General features: G+C 34.5%; 1 protein-coding gene across 3 annotated transcripts in view; it reads left to right on the plus strand.

The window, feature by feature from the left end:
• Positions 1–4,510: 4,510 nt before the first annotated feature.
• The window catches only part of prkcq (protein kinase C, theta), a 28,717-nt gene continuing 12,654 nt past the window's right edge, over positions 4,511–20,573 (plus strand). For 2 of the 3 annotated variants that reach the window (XM_084408435.1, XM_084408437.1), the window contains exons 1-9: positions 4,511–4,643; positions 11,734–12,172; positions 14,850–15,049; positions 15,731–15,791; positions 17,826–18,006; positions 18,750–18,781; positions 18,891–18,976; positions 19,388–19,517; positions 20,129–20,238. In XM_084408435.1, coding sequence (XP_084264561.1) covers positions 12,055–12,172; positions 14,850–15,049; positions 15,731–15,791; positions 17,826–18,006; positions 18,750–18,781; positions 18,891–18,976; positions 19,388–19,517; positions 20,129–20,238 — 918 coding nt within the window. In that variant the 5' untranslated portion in view covers positions 4,511–4,643; positions 11,734–12,054. Of the gene's footprint in view, positions 4,644–9,509; positions 9,595–11,733; positions 12,173–14,849; positions 15,050–15,730; positions 15,792–17,825; positions 18,007–18,749; positions 18,782–18,890; positions 18,977–19,387; positions 19,518–20,128; positions 20,239–20,573 lie in introns of those variants that run through there. The other variant, XM_084408436.1, reaches the window with a different exon arrangement.

Here is a 20,573-nt window from a genome sequence, read left to right on the forward strand (position 1 = left end):
TGGGTGTGTGTGTGTGTGTTGTCCTTTCATTTGTATTCACTGTGAATGACTCGGTACAATCTCAGCATGCGAGCTGCTTAAACAGAGATGGTTTTGAGAAAACTGTTTCATATTCATTCATACTTCCTGTAAAAATAACACTAACAGAAGCAATAATAGAGAAAGTGGTTTCCTATCATTTCCCATAAGCATAAACAGGCCTTATGTTACATTTGCGTTCAATGTTTTCCACACTAGATAAAGAATTTGAAATGCACATTGTTTTGTTGTATAACAGATAAATGATCTTACTCCAGAGTTCATTAGTACAGGCCACACTTTTTGCTTATTAAAAAATAACATTATTAAAGTCTAGTTGGATTTAATTATTTTATCCATTGCTGAAAATAAGTCAAGACCACACACAAGTGAACAACTTTCGTCAGCGCAGATGGTGTCTAAGCGTTTGGGTTTTGCAATGCATCTAATTAGTTTCTAGTTTTATATATACAAACAATATATCTATCTATCCATCTATATATACAGTGGGGAGAACATTTGATACTCTGCCGATTTTGCAGGTTTTCCTTTCAATGTAAAGCATGTAGAAGTATGTAATTTTTTATCATAGGTACTCTTCAACTGTGAGTGACGGAATCTAAAACAAAAATCCAGAAAATCACATTGTATGATTTTTAAGTAATTAATTTGCATTTTATTGCATGACATAAGTATTTGATACATCAGAAAAGCAGAACTTAATATTTGGTACAGAAACCTTTGTTTGCAATTACAGAGATCAAACGTTTCCTGTAGTTCTTGACCAGGATTGCACACACTGTAGCAGGGATTTTGGCCCACTCCTCCATACAGACCTTCTCCAGATCCTTCAGGTTTCGGGGCTGTCGCTGGGCAATACGGACTTTCTGCTCCCTCCAAAGATTTTCTATTGGGTTCAGGTCTGGAGACTGGCTAGGCCACTCCAGGACTTTGAGATGCTTCTTACGGAGCCACTCCTTAGTTGCCCTGGCTGTGTGTTTCGGGTCGTTGTCATGCTGGAAGACCCAGCCACGACCCATCTTCAATGCTCTTACTGAGGGAAGGAGGTTGTTGGCCAAGATCTCGCGATACATGGCCCCATCCATCCTCCCCTCAATACGGTGCAGTCGCCCTGTCCCCTTTGCTGAAAAGCATCCCCAAAGAATGATGTTTCCACGATTTCCATGATTCACGGTTGGGATGGTGTTCTTGGGGTTGTACTCATCTTTCTTCTTCCTCCAAACACGGCGAGTGGATTTTAGACCAAAAAGCTCTGTTTTTGTCTCATCAGACCACATGACCTTCTCCTGATCCAGATGATCATTGGCAAACTTCAGATGGGCCTGGACATGCGCTGGTTTGAGCAGGGGGACCTTGCGTGCGCTGCAGGATTTTAATCCATGACGGCGTAGTGTGTTACTAATGGTTTTCTTTGAGACTGTGGTCCCAGCTCTCTTCAGGTCATTGACCAGGTCCTGTCGTGTAGTTCTGGTCTGATCCCTCACCTTCCTCATGATCATTGATGCCCCACGAGGTGAGATCTTGCATGGTGCCCCAGACCGAGCGAGATTGACCGTCATCTTGAACTTCTTCCATTTTCTAATAATTGCGGCAACAGTTGTTGCCTTCTCACCAAGCTGCTTGCCTATTGTCCTGTAGCCCATCCCAGCCTTGTGCAGGTCTACAATTTTATCCCTGATGTCCTCTGTCCTCTTATCCCTGACAGCTCTCTGGTCTTGGCCATTGTGGAGAGGTTGGAGTCTGTTTGTTTGATTGAGTGTGTGGACAGGTGTCTTTTATACAGGTAACAAGTTCAAACAGGTGCAGTTAATACAGGTAATGAGTGGAGAACAGGAGGGCTTCTTAAAGAAAAACTAACAGGTCTGTGAGAGCCGGAATTCTTACTGGTTGGTAGGTGATCAAATACTTATGTCATGCAATAAAATGCAAATTAATTATTTAAAAATCATACAATGTGATTTTCTGGATTTTTGTTTTACAGACCTCTACATGCTTTGTAAGTAGGAAAACCTGCAAAATCGGCAGTATATCAAATACTTGTTCTCCCCACTGTATATATATATATATATATATATATATATATATATATAATGTTATTTATTATTATATTATATTATATTATATTATACTATACTATACTACCTTGTCTAGTAGTTTTATCAAATTTCACAATTGTCTTGCATTGTACAGTAAAGTTAAATAACAGTAAAAAGTACAAAATACACAGCAAAGTACTTTACTGTGAACATTAAAATTATTTTCCAGTATTGAAATATGTAAGATAGAGTGGAAAACAAAACTATGTAATGACAAGAATTTAAGTATCATGTAAAGTATTGTAATGTTTGTTTGTTTGTTTGTTTTTTTACTTTGGAATTATGAATTTTGTACTTCAATTTATGAAACATGAGTGTAAGTAGCCATGCCATATATAAATATTTCTGCAGATATAGATCTGGTATATCTGGAGGAGTAAAAGGGAAAATATCAGTCAATCTATATATCTAATATCTCGATCATTATCTAAAGAATGTTTAACAGTGATATTCTACAGTCAGTATTTCATTTCTGTCATAATTGGAGTAAATCAATCTCATTAGATAAAATAAAATTAAGAGAGGAGTTAATTTCCCTAGAGCTTTTATTAACTAGCTACACACTGAGATTAAGTGGGGCTTTTGGCAGATCCCTGGGATTTGATCATAAATCTAAATAACAGACACAACAATTGCTTCTTTCCAAAGCTTTGGATTCCATTCAAATAATTAAAATGAAATTTATTCAGACATTCCCACACAATCACACAGGATCTCTCTCTCTCTCTCTCTCTCTCTCTCTCTCTCTCTCTCTCTCTCTCTCTCTCTCTCTCTCTCTCTGTGTGTATGTGTGTGTGTGTGTGTGTGTGTGTGTGTGTGTAGGACTTTCGCTGGGGGTCTCCCAGATATCCGCCAGCTCCCTCACAGGTTTCCATGGCAACAGAAATATAGAGTGAAGGCACGTTCCCTGATGCAACGCAACAATTACTATTCTCTTACTCTTCGTCCCATCCCCCCATATTTCCACCCCTCCCTATTTCTCCTTCATCTTCCTCTCTTTAACGCCACTCACTTAGGCTACTTTCCCCAAAACAAAGAGTGCAATAAAACAAATTCTCACAATTCATCACGCCCTTTCCATGTGTAAAAATGGCACCATACAAATCAATCCTCCATCTGTAGCTGGTTAACTGTCATTTAGATGTTTATAATACCAATTGCCTAATTTATTTATATGTTTATAACTACTTCTAAGCAATGCACTGTATACCCACACCATAAAGTTTGGCTAAAGCTGTTGGCTTTTGTATAATGTTGTCACACATAGTAAATTATGTAATTTAGAGCTAAAAAAAAAAGTTTATTCGCTGAAGTTGTTATTTTGAACAAGTATATACTTTGTTTCTCAAACAGTATTTGCACATACTGATAAATTTTGCCATATTCCTATAGCACCTATAAACACCTTTTTTATCATTTATTTTACTCAAATGATGTTGCTTCATCACTAAAATAAAATAAAATACAAATTTCCGATCACAACACTTTTAGAAAGAGAAATCATTTGCATGTCTCTGTCTTTTTGAGGACATGGGTGTTACTGCGGCGATTTTTTATTTTATTTTTGTGTGATTTAGCGCCGCCTGCTGGCAGAACATTCCTATGATTCATTTTACTGAATCGTTTGGTTTCTAAGAACCGGTTCAAAAAATGATTCACCAACTCCAATCACCAGTCAAAAGTGCATTACGTGTACAGTGTTTTCTGTCACTTATGTTTTGTCTCGATTGAACCTTTCTACTTGAAATAAACAGTGTTTTGGGGCAAGATACGGTATTCTAATTAAAAATAAACATGAAAGTAAAAATAGTCAGCTGTAATTGAATCCAAATATATAAGAATAAAAACAAATCTCCGAAATAGAACAATTATTGCTAGTGTGTCTATCAAATGTCTGTAACATATGTAGCCTATCTGTATTTTGTAAAGACTATAAAGTGCCTATAAATAACGTAATCGATTCCCTTTGCGAGTGAGCCGTTTAAATCATTCAGATTTCAACCCGTTTGACTAATTCATCGAGAAGATTCGACTCAAAAAGAGTCTAAAGAGCCGAGCAAAAACAGCACTTTGTTTGCTGAAATTAAATATGACCGACAAATGTAACATTGTAGCATTCGTTAACACTCACCAGCTTCTAAATAATAATAATAATAATAAAATAAAGCAGGTCACAAAACACATTTTTACGCAACAGGTATTTAGGCTATGTATGTCTACGGATCCAAAAATATACTGAAAAATTAAGAATGAGAACTTGAATGAGAAAATTAAGAACTTTGAGCCTTCCATTCCACATTCATTCCATTAAAAGAAGCTGACCTATATTTTTGTAGGTAACTGCAATTTTGCACACCGCAAAGCACTTGCTTTCTGCTTCCTTTAGTTTAGTGTGTGATGATGAGAGGTGTGAAACGCGCGGCGCGCGCGTAACGTGCGCGCGCAACCTGAACCTGACGCCTTGCAGAAGTTCCATAAGCAGCGAGTCCTTTCAGAGTTCTGCACTGGGTAAGTGCTGGTTTTATTCTCTTTACCTTATATGTATGAGCCTTCAGCTTCATTTAAAGCTTTTTTTTTATTTTTTTAAAAACTCTATAACCTACAGAACAGCATCAATAAAAGAGAAACACACTGGCTGTCAGTGCTGCTGATGTAACCGCTGACTAGAAGTACAAGTTAGCCTAACTGTTGCCTAAAAAAAATCACTAATTATATGTTAACGCACCATCACACACCATTCTGGAACCTTTTCCAGTTGGTTTTGCTTTTAGCTGTTCGTGTGGCAGTTGCAGGAAACCACAAAACGTAGAAGAAAGCTGTAAAAGTTAACTTTGCATTCAAGAACTTAGTCTTCTGAAAACATAATGTGATGTGATCTTTTAAAACACCATGTGTGGGATGTATCAAGAAGATTTATTCTTCAGTTAGAAGAAGGAAACCCACACAAGTGTAGTAAAAGGCAAGTGGATCACGAGCTTTTGTTGCAGTTCAAAGCACAAGCTTGGATTTTCATTCGGATTGAAGGCTTGTGTATCCTTTATTTTATTGCTATTTTGGTCTATTCTAAATCAGTTGTTGACATTCTGAATTGTTGTGGCTTTAGCCTTACCTACCGAGATGTAAATTCTACCCACAGAGGTGAATGAAGCTCTTTTATAGGTCTCAAGAGATATTACTACTCAAATCTGGCTCTTTCAAAGCTCAGGAGACAGTTAGAGTATGTTTCATTTAAACTGACTCCGACGTTTCGCCTAATATTCGACAGTTGTTGACTTGGAGGAATTTGGTGAGAAATGGTGAGTTCATATTGAGATTTCTTTTGATAGCATATTTTGGTATCTTGGCAAATCTGAGCTCAGTTTGAGGCATTGAAATGTCTTCTAAAACTTAAGACACTCGGGTCTTTACCTCAGCAGAAAAAGTGTCATATGAATCAACTGAGATTTGTAGAGAACTTTTTAACTGCCAATTATTGCTCGGAAACAACAACATTATTGTCAAAGAATCACATTTTCTGAAGACATGATTTATAGTTAACACCTAGGTGATGTGTTCAATATATTTTAAAAGCATTTTACTGTACATTACAGTGTGTAATGTGTGTCTGCAAGTGATCCACCATCCATAAAAAAAAATACACATTTGGACAGGCTGGTCTAGACAAAACAAAACTATCAAAAAACAAGACGAAAAAAAAAAATTAACATACTAAGTACCTTCTGTGGTGTGTATGACACAGAATGTGTGAATTAGAGGAACTACAAATGTTGGTCACTGGAACGTCTTACTCACAATCAGACTGCAATTTCCAACCACACTTAAACCAAGAGGAGCAGAGCCAGTGTTACATGATTTAAAACGGGTTACTTCAACATTTAGGCCTACCCTTTTAATATATATATTGCATTGTACCTGAAATAGCGTTCATCTAAAGCTAACCATCAAAAAGGGAATGGTTTGTCATTATAATTACCAATATGATTTATGCTATTCAAAGGTTAACTAAGAAAATGTGGATGCTCAGTGGTTATAACGTTGATTTCTTTACGAAGGTTGACATGGTGCTAAACCTCAAATACGATGCGATAACGGTTTATCGAGGGTGCCATGTTATTTCAACAGCCTTGTGGCAGAAACCCACCATGGGTGCGATACACCAACATGAATAAGTGAATACAAGCATTAATAACAGCAAATAGCTGAATAACAGCAGCTATAAGAATATTGAATGAAAAGGTTGTGAAAAATTGTGCTGTTTTTCAGTTGTTCATCTTTAAGTGATTTTTTGGGTTAAAAAGACACTGAGTCGTAAGTTCTAAGAGATACAGTACACATTCATTTTCTGCTCTTTATCTTTGAATATTATGGAACAGTGGTGTTGCATGAGAGAGCATGTACAGTAGATCTGCTTTTTAGTTATGTATAATATACTTAATATACTATGTTATAGTGCTGAAACCTTGAACACACTCGTTTGTTTACAAAAAAACGCAGGTGTACTTTACCTCTCAGATAGAAATGCACAATATTTCTATTTTTGAATTTACATAGCTGTTAAATCTTGACTCGCATTGTTTGTCAAACAATAGATGTGGTTGTCAGTCCAGGTTCTGGATGTCTTCATTTCCTGAAACACCCAGGTTTCGATCTTTCAATTTACTCATGTGGTGGCTTCAGTGTCACATGATCATTCTATTATGCTGATTTGCTGATTTAAACTTGACAGGACCTAAAACACGTGCAATTGAATAGCTTTCGCTCTATGATTTTTTTAACTTTGAAATTTATCCGAGAATCACGTGCGTTATGAACTGTGGTGCTTGGTCCACACAGATCAACTACAATCCCAAAACTTGTCATCGCACATTCTGCTATGTGACTATCGATGCTAAAACCATATATCATGCAGCCCCAATTCATAATAAACGAGTAAGTCTGGTATCCGTGTTTTTACATTATGCAACACTAAAAACAAAAAGATCTGAAAACAAAAGACTGTCAGGATCTGAGAGAAGAAAAGTAGTCCCATCCAGCTTTATTTTATTTATTTTTATTTTATTTTTATGTATATTTTGAATTAGCTTTTACTTTTGTGTGTTTAGTTTCCAGGTTAATTAGAATTTTTTGTAATATCCTTTTATTTATTTATTATTATTATTATATATTTTTTTTTAAATATTGCTGTTAATTTGTTTTATTTCATATTTATTTCCAGTTAATAATTTTAGTGGGTCAACTTAGGCCTAACCATATTTCCTAATGCTTAGGCCTATATTTTATTTTATTTCAGTTTTATTTGAACAGAAAGGTTTTTAATAGTTCTAGTTCACAATAATAACCCTTGTCCCATCTCAAAAAAAGACAATTTAGACAATGACAGCTCAAATAACACTTTTTTTTTTTTTATATACAGAAGAATTGTTTTAACAAAATTCAACCTTCACATTTCTGCTTATAAACGCTCTAGGTTTACTTGCCCCATAGACTTCCACTGTAGGTGACTTAAAGGGATAGTTCACCCAAAAATGAAAATTCTGTCATCATTTACTCACCCTCAAGTTGTTTCAAACCTGTAAGAATTTCTTTTTTCTGCTGAACACAAAAGAAGATATTTTGAAAAATGTCTGTAACCAAACAGTTGATGGACCCCATTGACTTCCGTAGTAGGAAAAAAAATACTATGGAAGTCAATGGGGACTCAACCCCATTGACTTCCATAGTAGGAAAAATAATTATTTTTTTGTGATTGACAGCCCTAATATACACTTCTGTTCAAAAGTTTGAAGTTGAATGGGAAGTCAATGGGGTCCATCAGATGTTGAACCTGGAATATTCTTTTATCAAACCTTATGAGTTGAACCTCCCAGGAGGCTTGCTAAAGCTCAAATGTATTTATAGTTCAGTTCAGTCCAGTCCAGTGTGTGAGTTCAATAGAGGGGTTTGTTGTTTGATCCCACACTTCTTCCACCCCTGCAGCTTTCACAAGCTGGGATAGTTCAGTATTGACCACACACACACACACACACACACACACACACACACACACACACACACACACACACACACACACACACACACACACACACACACACACACACACACACACACACACACACACACACACACACACACACACACCGTTTGATGAAATATCACTCTCATGGAGTCAACAAAGGCCTACTATAAAGTTATGACATTAAAGTGTCTGTCTGTGTCCTGCTGTGTTGTTTGTCTGTCTTCTGTCTATCCTGGTAGCAGAAGCAGGTAACAGCAGAAACTCGCTATCTGTGCTACAGTCCTTCAGTGATGCAGGAAGTGCGGTTTGAGCTGTCAGTCAAACGACAGGAAGCGCTTGGCAGTCATGCAGACGCATTTACCAAACAAGAAAGAGAGTTTTGAGAAACTTGAGCTGAGGAAAAAAAACTATATATGAATATTGTTAGCTGCTTCCGACTTTTTAGCATAACAATGTGTGAGTATTATTATTATTTTTCTGTTTACACATTACATTTTAGTATATGTTTTTTTTTTTTTTTTGTATATCATCTACAATCATCTTTTGGTATTCACTTTTTCATATGTTGGATGGAAAAAACATGAAAAAACAACATCACAGAGACTTGGAGAAGGGCTATTTTGACACCTAGTAACTACTTAGCAACGCCTTAACAACCACTCAGAAACCCTAGCAACCACTTAGAGCACCTTAACAACCATTTAGCAACACTCTCGCAACATTTTTGTTATGTTGTTTAACACATAAATACTTTTCTACAAGTCACTGATAATGTTATTCGGGCCAACATTAAAATCCTGACTTTTCAATAGGATAGCTATACTAGACGTAAATATTATGCGTACTACATTGATTTTAGTGTGAAGAAATCGCTTACTAAGCATTTCTGTGTAGTTACATCCAATTTTACATCTTTGTTGCAAAGACAACGTAATGCTAAAAACCTAAAACAACCGAAAAAATTACGATAACGACTTTACACAAATTGACAGAATAACTGATGTAAGTGCTTTACTAAAATTGTAAGTTTCACATTTTCGCTTTTAAAGCTTCCAAAAATTGGCTCCATTTACTTCTATAATAATCACTTCTCCGCAATTGATTTTTCCTTCTTTTCACCTGTTTTTTTGTTTTTGAGGCAAAGGATGAGTGGACATGATATTATGTTGTAATTAACATTACACCCCAAATGCTGTCGATTGAGCATAACAGAATATTTCTATAACAATATTTTTAACAAATATTTCTTGGTTTGTTATGCCACCTTTAATATTGTGGTGGTAAGTTAGTGCCACTCACAATTTATTGCGTGGAAAAATCGTCTTTTTTTTGTTAACAGGGTTTTGTGAAAACAAGAAAGAGAGTTTTGAGAAACTTGAGCTGAGGAAAAAAAACTATATATGAATATTGTTAGCTGCTTCCGACTTTTTAGCATAACAATGTGTGAGTATTTTTATTTATTTTTCTTCTGTTTACACATTACATTTTAGTATATGTTTTTTTTTTTTTATATATCATCTACAATCATCTTTTGGTATTCACTTTTTCATATGTTGGATGGAAAAAACATGAAAAAACAACATCACAGAGACTTGGAGAAGGGCTATTTTGACTCAGAACACCTAGTAACTACTTAGCAACGCCTTAACAACCACTCAGAAACCCTAGCAACCACTTAGAGCACCTTAACAACCATTTAGCAACACTCTCGCGACTTTTTTGTTATGTTGTTTAACTCATAAATACTTTTCTACAAGTCACTGATAATGTTATTCGGGCCAACATTAAAATCCTGACTTTTCAATAGGATAGCTATACTAGACGTAAATAGTATGCGTACTACATTGATTTTAGTGTGAAGAAATCGCTTACTAACCATTTCTGTGTAGTTGCATCCAATTTTACATCTTTGTTGCAAAGACAACGTAATGCTAAAAACCTAAAACAACCGAAAAAATTACGATAACGACTTTACACAAATTGACAGAATAACTGATGTAAGTGCTTTACTAAAATTGTAAGTTTCACATTTTCGCTTTTAAAGCTTCCAAAAATTGGCTCCATTTACTTCTATAATAATCACTTCTCCGCAATTGATTTTTCCTTCTTTTCACCTGTTTTTTTGTTTTTGAGGCAAAGGATGAGTGGAAATGATATCATGTTGTAATTAACATTACACCCCAAATGCTGTCGATTGAGCGTAACAGAATATTTCACAATATTTTGAACAAATATGTATTGGTTTGCACCTTTAATATTGTGGTGGTAAGTTAGTGCCACTCACAATTTATTGCGTGGAAAAATCTTCTTTTTTTTTTTTTGTTAACATGAATTCTCATAATTTATCATTTTTTTCATACTTTTTTCTTTTGTCAAATCAACTTGGATAATTTATGTGGTTCATATAACATAATATTTTCTGTTTTTCTGTTCATTGTATTAACAATTTTTTTTTACTTCGATCAACTTAAAATTTTAAGGCAACCAGGTTGGTTACTTTAAGTTAAACCAACTATAATGTTTTACAGTATAACATGGAAGCTCGTTTCCGCCACTGAATTAAATAAAAAGAGGTAATTGAGACTTTTTATCTTGCAATTCGGACTTTTTTTTACTCAAAAAGTCAGAATTGAGAGATACATTTTTTTTTTTTACATTTATTTATTCCATTGCGGAAACAAGCTTCTATAATAACATGCAGAGTTTGAGCAAAGTGTAAATCGCTGACCATGACGTGTGTGTGTGTGTGTGTGTGTGTGTTACTGTATGTTTGACTGTGACTCAGCGGGGAAGTGAATCCTGGCTGTTTGGATGGTAGTTTTGTATTTCACATCTATAAATAGTCGTTTCTCTTGGTTTCTCTCCCTTCACCAGTTACCTTACGGCTTTCAACGGGTAAGTACTCTGTAAGTGTTCACTGTGGTTCTGTGGTCCAACTGTTTAACAAGCCTGCTTAGTTTCCTTGTTTTCTGCTGAGTTTTATGTAAAGTGTTATTGATTGAGTGAAACATTGGTGGTTGGTGTGAACTGGTGTCATGTTAATTTAAAGGGCATGTGTACTGTGTAGTATGGAAAGAAGTTAACTCATGTCTTCAGCTTCAGTGTTGATCGGGTTTCCATTCAACAGAGAGAATGATCTTATGATCTTACAACCAGATTGTTTGCAGATATTTTTCTTCTATAGGGTTTAGTGAATAGTTCAAGTCATTTTTCCTGGAGACTTCGTTATTAAACATCATGTGGTCTTCTTTAACAGATCAGATTCATATGAACATTAAAAGATGAAAACATGAGTTTTACGACATTTCTAACCATTAAAACACTGGATGTACTTCCAATGAATTGTTCAATTCTGATTGGTTTTCTTATTTGATTAGAAGATATTTTACTTTTCAGTTAACTTATATAACTATATAAAATATATATTATATAATATATTTAGATATAAAATTTTTTACATTTAGAATCAATATATTACACACTGTAGATTTTATTATGCCATTTATTATTAGTTTGTTTTTCCTTTTTATTATTATACTTTACTATTATTGCATTTATTATATTTTATCCTTTTCTTTTTAGATATTTCCCAAGTTTTCATCCCAACATCATTCCTTCTAAAACTGCGGCTATAAGAGAGACAGATTTGATGGACTAAGGACAAAGTTAAATGTTCAATTTTGAAAAATATTACTTTGGATGCCACAGAAACAAAGGACACCACGATTCCAGACCAGCACTGTCCACTTCTGAGAGTTTGGAAACCCATATGACGGACACCACAAATATGAAAATAAGCATCAGATAGGAGTACATCACTGTTCAGAACATTCCCACAGTGGAATTAACCAGCGGACACTGTATATCAGAGGCTATTGCGGTTGGATCTGAGAGTTTACAGTCATGTCTCCGTTCCTGAGGATTGGGTTTTCCAGCTTCGAGATGGACCCAGGGCTTGCCTACCACGAAGAAGTACTCAATCCATACTGTGCTGTCTACATGAAAGAGGCTGTGGAGACTGGTAAGATATCTTTGCTACAGATATATCAGGATAGTTTAAGTGTAAAGTGCAAAAAAAAAACACACTAGCTAGAATATAGACACCCCCGAAGTAGTTTCTTCAGTTATGGCCATTATTAAGTTTTTATGGTCACACTTTAGTTTAGGGTCCAATTCTCACTATTAACTATGACTTTTGCCTTTATACACTCCTAATTACTACTTATTAATAGTTAATAAGGTACAGTAGTTGTTAAGTTTAGGTATTGGATAGGTTTAAGGGATGTAGAATATGATCATGCAGAATAAGGCATTAATATGTGCTTTATAAGTACTAATAAACAGCCAATATCTTAGTAATATGCATGCTAATAAGCAACTATCATAGTGAGAAATGGACCCTAAACTATAGTGTCACCATTTTTATCAGCCAGATGTTGAATTTAACTTTTGTTATATGAAGGTCACATTAGAATTGGCTTTTTACCATGCTTTCATAATTTTTTTTGCCACTTTTTCAAATGCATTTTCTATTTATAGATTTTTATTTTCCTATTTATAGATATCTATTTATTTATTTTATGTCTTCTAGGACAAAAGGTAAATATATATAAATATGTACAATATGACATTTTTACTTTTACTTACAATCTGGTGTCATTACCACAACAACCAATAATTTTACCCCCAATAAATATTTTGCAAAAGTTAGTGTGCTTAGTTATTAAGTAGACAACAGTATCAGTGAAAAGCATGTTTAAGATTAAAAATGAATTATGTGATGCGCAAAGAAAACAAAGAACAATCTAAGTAAATTATTTAGAAAATAGAATATTTTTATTGTGCATCAAGCTGCGATTTTGGCAAAGTATGAAAAAAAAGTATGAAAATATAATTTAATTGTGTGTATTATTGTCATGATTTATAAAAAGCTATAATGCAAACATTTATTTTTAAAAAGTAATTTATACCACAAAATAAATGGTGGTTTGAGTTGTGGTGGTGACGATGGTTCAAAAAAATTCAATAATGAAATAATTTTCCTGTGATGCATACATGTTAAAATGTTACATGTTAAGAAACATGAAAAAGGATATTTTTTTAGAAGTATATTTTCTAAAAGTCTACAAGGACAAAATTGCCCATAGTGGAAAAATAAACACCCACATGACCCACCTACTCAGTTCTTCTTAGTAGGTGAAACTGAGAAATTGTGCAAGCAATGTGTTTGGTCAAAGTTTATTGAATATTATTTGTCTAAAGTGTGTCATTGTCAGTAAAAGGGTGGTATTTGTTTCTTTCCTATTATTCTTAAGAATTTAGCTTGTGATTCGTCTCACACACTTCCCAGAATTTTAAAGAGGGGCACTTTCAGTAAGTCATTAGACTAACTATTCAGCCAAATATTTCGTTTATGATGACAGACAGTCAGTTCCCAAAAATATGAAGCCAGCACAATTTTCATCATGTCTGTTAGCATTTGACAGCAAAATATGTGATATTTCAAGATGTTTAGAAGATGCTGTCAAGATATGTAGGTACTGTATATGTCAAAAAGTGCAACTGGATAATTGATTTAGTGAGAAATTGAGAATTTAATCTATTTAATCCAATTTTAAACTGAATCAACCAATTCATTGGTAAGACTTATAATAATAATGAATTATAGACTGATCACCGCTTCTGTACTGCAAGTGATTGTGACAATTAGAATGCCAAAATCAACGCAGCAAACGAATAAAAACATCGAATTTATATTAAAGGAGTCATTTCTGCAAAAGTGCATTGGGACTCACCGACTGCATGCATGCGTTTTTTGAGGACTGTGGTTATTTTTTTAAGCACATTTACTTGCACTGACCTCTAAATGTGGGTGTAAATCAGATTAGATGAAATGATATGCAGTTGTACACACACACACACGTATCACTCAGACATGGCCACTGAGCAGTATTTGCAGAAACAAGGATTTCCCAGCAACCCCTTTGGTTTCAATCTTTAGAACCAAACCACAACCACACATACCTGTCAAAATATAAAGTGTCACGTCATTTCCAAACTTCTATGAAACGTCTTCACTGCCAGATAAACTGCATGTCCAGTTGTTGTTGTTTTTATGTGTTGGATGCAAAATTACTAATTTAACTCGACGTGAAAGAGTGTTCGCGACCTGTTTTAAGTATGTACTTCCGAGTGAAAATGTAATTTAAAAAAAATCCAGGGCTGAATGTGATTTTATTGAATTTGGTGGATTGTGAAAAGTGGGTGTTACACACCATCAAGTCCTTTTATTCTGAAACTGAGTTTCAGAGGCGGAGCAAGTAATGAAAAATTACGTAGACAAGTTTTTTTCTAACATTCATTCTTGCATCATAAGACCAGGAATAAAAAGGTAGAAATAGAGCTGATTGTAAATGTCATGTTGACTTTATGTCGACATTCTACCAAAATTGCATGGGTTCATTTGAATGGTTCTATACATGTATGTTTTTCCTGCTGTAAAAGCTGTCAGATTACTATATCACACAGTCAGAGCATTGTATCATTCCAGTAGCATTAGTTTCAGATCCGATAAATCCAGTCATAATGCTGTGAAACACATAGAGGATTGTTTTGCTGATACTTTTAAAGCTTAGTCCAGTCAGGTTTTCAGTGGTGTGAGACTCTGATTTAGTGTGTGTGTGTGTGTGTATCTGTAGAAAAGGGTCAGGTGTACAAGCAGAAGCGTCCCACCATGTATCCCCCCTGGAGCAGCACATTCGACGCTCACGTCCACAGAGGACGGGTAATGCATGTGGTGGTCAAGGACAAGACGGCTGAGCTAAAGACGGAGGCCACTGTCCAGCTCGACACTCTCGCATCGCGCTGCAAGAAGGAGAACGGCAAACTGGAGATCTGGGTGAGTGTTTGTGTGGCAACATGCTCACTATACCAAAGCAAAACGAAATGGAAACAAGTGTGTTCCCTCAGCTGATATACTGTACATCCATTGACTTACAGCTGCATTTTTTGTTATTAAATGGTATTTATTTAAAAAGATACTTTTTAATTAAAACACTAAACACTCGTATTAAAAGAATATATGTGAACCTGGATCACAAAACCAGTCAAAAGTGGCACGGGTATGGATACAATACATTGTATGGGTCAGAATTATCGATTTTTCTTTTATGCCAAAAATCATTAGGATATTAAGTAAAGATCATGGTCCATGAAGATATTTTGTAAATTTCCTACCGTAAATATATAAAACATTTATTTTTGTGAGTGAATGCAGCACAATTGCAAACATAAATGTACAACTTTAAAGGCGATTTTCTCAATGTTTCGATTTTTTTGCACCCTCAGATTCCAGATTTTCAAATAGTTGTATCTCGACCAAATATTGTCCTATCCTAACAAACCATACATCAATGGAAAGCTTATTTATTATTATGAATAATTCTCAATTTAAAAAAAGTGACTCATGTGACTGGTTTTGTGGTCAAGGGTCACATATAATTGATTGCTAATTGATATCTAATATATGTTTTCAATTCATTTTCAATGATTTGGTAAGATTTATTTTTGTGTATTATAGGTGGAACTGAAGCCACAGGGTCGCTTACTGATGGAGGCGCGGTATTTTCTGGAGAGGAGTGGTAAGTGTTTCTTTTATTCAGATCTACACACCGTCTCACACAGATTAGTACATTTAGTGCTGGGCAACGATTAATCGCGATTAATCGCATCCAAAATAAAAGTTTGTGTTTACATAATATATGTGTGTGTACTGTGTATAATTATTTTGTATATACTGTATAAATACACACATATGCATGTATATATTTAAGAAATATTTGCATGTATATAGATATTTATACATAATTTATATTATATATAAATATTTTAATAAATAAATAAAAAATCCTTAAATGTATACATGCATGTGATGTGTATTTACAGTATATAAACAAAATAATTATATACAGTACACACACATTTATTATGTAAACACAAAATGTTATTTTGGATTCGATTAATCGTTGCCCAACACTAATTATTATTTATATTATGATGTTATATGTCATGTTTTCATATACTGATGGATCAAGCCCAGTGGTGGAATGTAACGAAGTAAAAATACTTCGTTACTTTACTTAAGTACATTTTTCACGTATCTGTACTTTACTTAAGTAGAATCAATAGTGCATACTTTTGACTTTTACTTCGTTACTTTTTGCAGCAATTATTATACTTTCTACTCCACTACATTTCTACAACGTTTCGTTACATTTTCGTTACATTTTCTGATCAGTTTTCCCCTTGCCAAACAGGGATTGAAAAAAATCTCCATGTTTTCGGTGCTGACGCGATCATGTAACATGCAGCTGTGGCGCTACCAATAAATCTGTCACAAAGAACCGGCAAAAGTAATGATTATGAATATGTAAAATATAACAAGGAGACATTTTAATTAATGCTGATGCGCGATCTTTGCAGTGAACGCGCCAGAGAGAAATGCACATTTCATACGGATTACATGCAGAAAACAGTCTGTTTTCTTTCGTTTTGAATTGTTCTGTTTAAAAGTACACATTTCAAGTTTTCTATATATATATATACATCTCAGGTCTGTGAGGCAAGTACAGACCTGAGTTTCGGTTCATGAGTTTAACCAGTTCACGCGCCCGCGCCTCCGTGTCCTGATCTATTTTCTGCTATATTTAGCCTACTTATTTATTAAATCCATGAAACATGAATGAAATATTGATTAAAATTAAGATACAATTAATACAGAACGAAATTCACAAGAAGGGCTTTTGAGGTCTCTGTGAATGTTTTAAAGCAGTATTTTGGTGCCGCTTTCAGAGCGCTCACGTGCGAAACGGAGAACTGACACGTCCGTAACATTGTTTTTTCCTCATAAATGTGAACACAAAAAATAAAATGAATATGATATGTTCTGTAATATGTTCTTCACCCGGTGGGTATTACTTTTGGTTTGCACAGTGAAATTCACAGAATTACTAAAAAATATTTTGCCACCTAAAAGTTAAAGATTTTTTTTGTATCACGTCCGTTACGGATTTATATTTCCCTCATATTAAAATATAAAACGCATGTGTCTGTAGACTAGTATTTTTCTAATGTCTGGACTTCTTTATTAAGGGAGTATGGATATATAAACAATTTCAATTGGTATTTGAGAATTTACATTTCAAGTTTTTACTGCAATTGTCACGACCATAACGCTGGGATTGCCCAATTTTAAAGAATTTATCCAGGTCTACGTATTGTATAATGTTAACTTCAAATAAGGGGTGTGTCGCGATTCTGCCTTCTCACACTCACACCGCGACACAGGTTCGTGGATCCGAGTGTCAACGGTTTCATATTGCATATTGTTACAGCCCTAATTATTAGAATATAGACATTAAGAGAATAAATTGTTATGAAAGTACTTTTACTTTTAATACTTAAAGTACATTTAAAATCAGGTACTTTTTACTTTTTACTTAAGTAGGGTTTTCATTGTGGTACTTTTACTTTTACTAAAGTAAATATGTCTCTGGTTATTTGTACTTTTACTTAAGTACTGAGATTCAGTACTTCCTCCACCACTGATCAAGCCCAGCGTTTTTCAACTAGGGGGCTTTTTTTGGTCTTTTTTTGTGTGGGTTCTTGTTTGTTAGACGCTGCAGGTCACGGTGAAGCGGATGGAGAAACTGAACGGGAAAGAGAAGGGATGTTCGCCCTGCACCACAGACGAGGAGCCATCAAACAGGCCAAAGTTCACGTGGTCAAATGTCACGAGTTTACCGCCACCTTTTTCCCTCAGCCGACTTTCTGCTCGGTCTGCAAGGAGTTTGTCTGGTATTATACACACTCTCAAACTACCACATGTACAGTAAAACAACCCTGATACTAAGAAATTAAATAGATTTTTACATACAACCCAACTTCCATAATTTCATGCATTTTTGAGTGAAAACTGAATATTCAGGGGGAAATAATGTGGGCCAAGACTTTATGGATTTATCTATTGTGATTTGATTGGATGGAAACATGCAAAAACAATGAAAAAAATTAATAAAAGAAAAATTGGTTTCACTTTATTTTAAGGTGTCCTTGTTACAGTATAATTATAAATTTAAGTATTATAAATTTGAGTATTATTAACTAACTACATGTACTTACTATAGGGTTAGGGTTATGTTTAGTTGCATGTAATTATGCATAATACGAGGCAATGCTATAACATTTAGAAGAAACATTTTGATAAAGAAAACTTTAAAATGCTGTGAACTGAGGAATTGTGAACAGTAAGACTTTTTGATGTTTTAAATCTTTAAAATATCACAATCACTAAATCAATCAATAAAAAATAATTAATTTACGCTCTAAATATTGTCTAAATATTAAAATCCAATGAAAAATTTTATTTATCTTTTATTTTACAGTGAAGTCGTTGTATGATATGAAGTGTATGATATGCTGATAACATAACAGTGGAAATATATATATATATATATCTTTTGTATATTTTTATTTGTGTAATTTAGCACTGTATATTACATTACAGTACACATTACAAATATTTTCTTTTGCTACTTCAGGGGCCTGAATAAACAGGGATACCAGTGTCGACGTAAGTACTTTTTCTCACATCCTCATTGCTTTTGCAGTTCTTAAACAAGTTTCCATTGACTCAGAGTCAGGATCCCTCCTACACATTTCTTGTCATTTTTTATTCCCAGAATGCAATGCCGCCATCCATAAAAAGTGTATCGACAAAGTCATCGCCAAATGCACAGGCTCAGCAATAAACAGTAAAGAAACTATGGTAAAAACAAGTTTTTCATCTCCCTTTCATACAAACACATCAAACACACAAAGCGTTTTGTTTTCGTTTTCGTTTTGTTAGTAGACTCTACACTCTGTAGTAGAAAATCTTGCCCTGATTTTTAAGCCAGAGACCTTTGGACATTTTGTGCAACTGTAGGCTAAAAATAGATTCAGCAAAGCTTTAGTAATCTGCAGATGAAAGTATAATTATAAGTATTGAAGAAAATGAATCATCTTTTTGTCTCAGACTCCTTCCTCTTTCAGTTATTGGGAGACGTCATAAAATAGTCTTTCCACAGAAAAATTCATGACGTTTTGGATATTTTCCATGTTGACATTGTGTATCAGTATATGTTCAGTATGTGTTCTATGCTAAATATGTGTGTGTGTGTGTGTGTGTGTGTTTCAGATCCATAAGGAACGATTTAAGATTGACATGCCTCACAGGTTTAAAGTGTATAACTACATGAGCCCGACCTTCTGTGAGCACTGTGGAACCCTGTTATGGGGTCTTGCCCGGCAAGGCCTTAAATGTGAAGGTGATTCATTACACAACCACATGTCAACTATGAATGTCTAAGGGTCATTCTGTGAAACTGTCGCCTTTTAGATTTTAAAAGGTGATTTTTAATGCAAATTTCAATTATATAATTCTGATATTTAGCAAACATTTGCTTGTTCCTTAAGTTCATTTACCAGAAGGAGGATGTATTTTTTTATTATGAACATATGGAGTTATGGAGTTTATTAGTTTAAAAGGGTAAAGATATGATGTTAGCAAAGTTTATGCACAACCTTGGCACAAGACTTTTTAATAATATACTATAAATAAAGAGAATAAAGTCAAAATGTTAAGTAAAAATAAAGTTGCTAAGTTACTAAATAAATAAAGTTTGAAAAATTCATATATATGCATAAATTAAAAGGCATGAGATAAAACTGTATAGAGAACATTAATATGGGAAGCAAATGTCATCTGTTTTGTAGAATGACCCCTAAGGCCTTTTTTAAGCATTTGCATAAGGAAAAGTTGCATTTAGATGAAACCCACTGATGCAACACAAAGTAAATGCAATGCAAAGTAACTGCGTGAAATGCATGACCATGTTTTTATATACTTTTAAATGTATTAAGCGTGTTTTCATTGCAGAATGTGGCATGAACGTTCACCATAAATGTCAGAGGAAAGTAGCAAACCTTTGTGGCGTCAACCAGAAGCTAATGGCAGAGGCCCTGGCTATGATTGAGACCACACAGCAGGTTGGAAGGCACACACATGCTTTGGAATGAAACAGATGTCACAACATTTTACATTTTACACAATTTACTGTTGTTCTGCGAATTTCAGCGAATGTAATCCAGCAATTTTAGCAGGTAACTGTAACATTTAGTTGTATTTTTTAGGTCAACTACTGTCAACAGAACATGCTAGTTAAACTCCAAGTGTTAATAGCATAGCAACCTAATAACACAAACATTTGAAGGTAGCTCTATCGCCCCCTTTATTACTAAAGTTTGTTACTATCTTCATAGGCAGCACTTTTGTTAACAAGCCACTCAAAGTACAGCAATAGCGCAAGAGACTCAAGTAATGC

The sequence above is a fragment of the Rutilus rutilus genome, assembly GCF_951802725.1.
Source record: "Rutilus rutilus genome assembly, chromosome: 4".
NCBI classification, from domain to species: Eukaryota; Metazoa; Chordata; class Actinopteri; order Cypriniformes; family Leuciscidae; genus Rutilus; species Rutilus rutilus.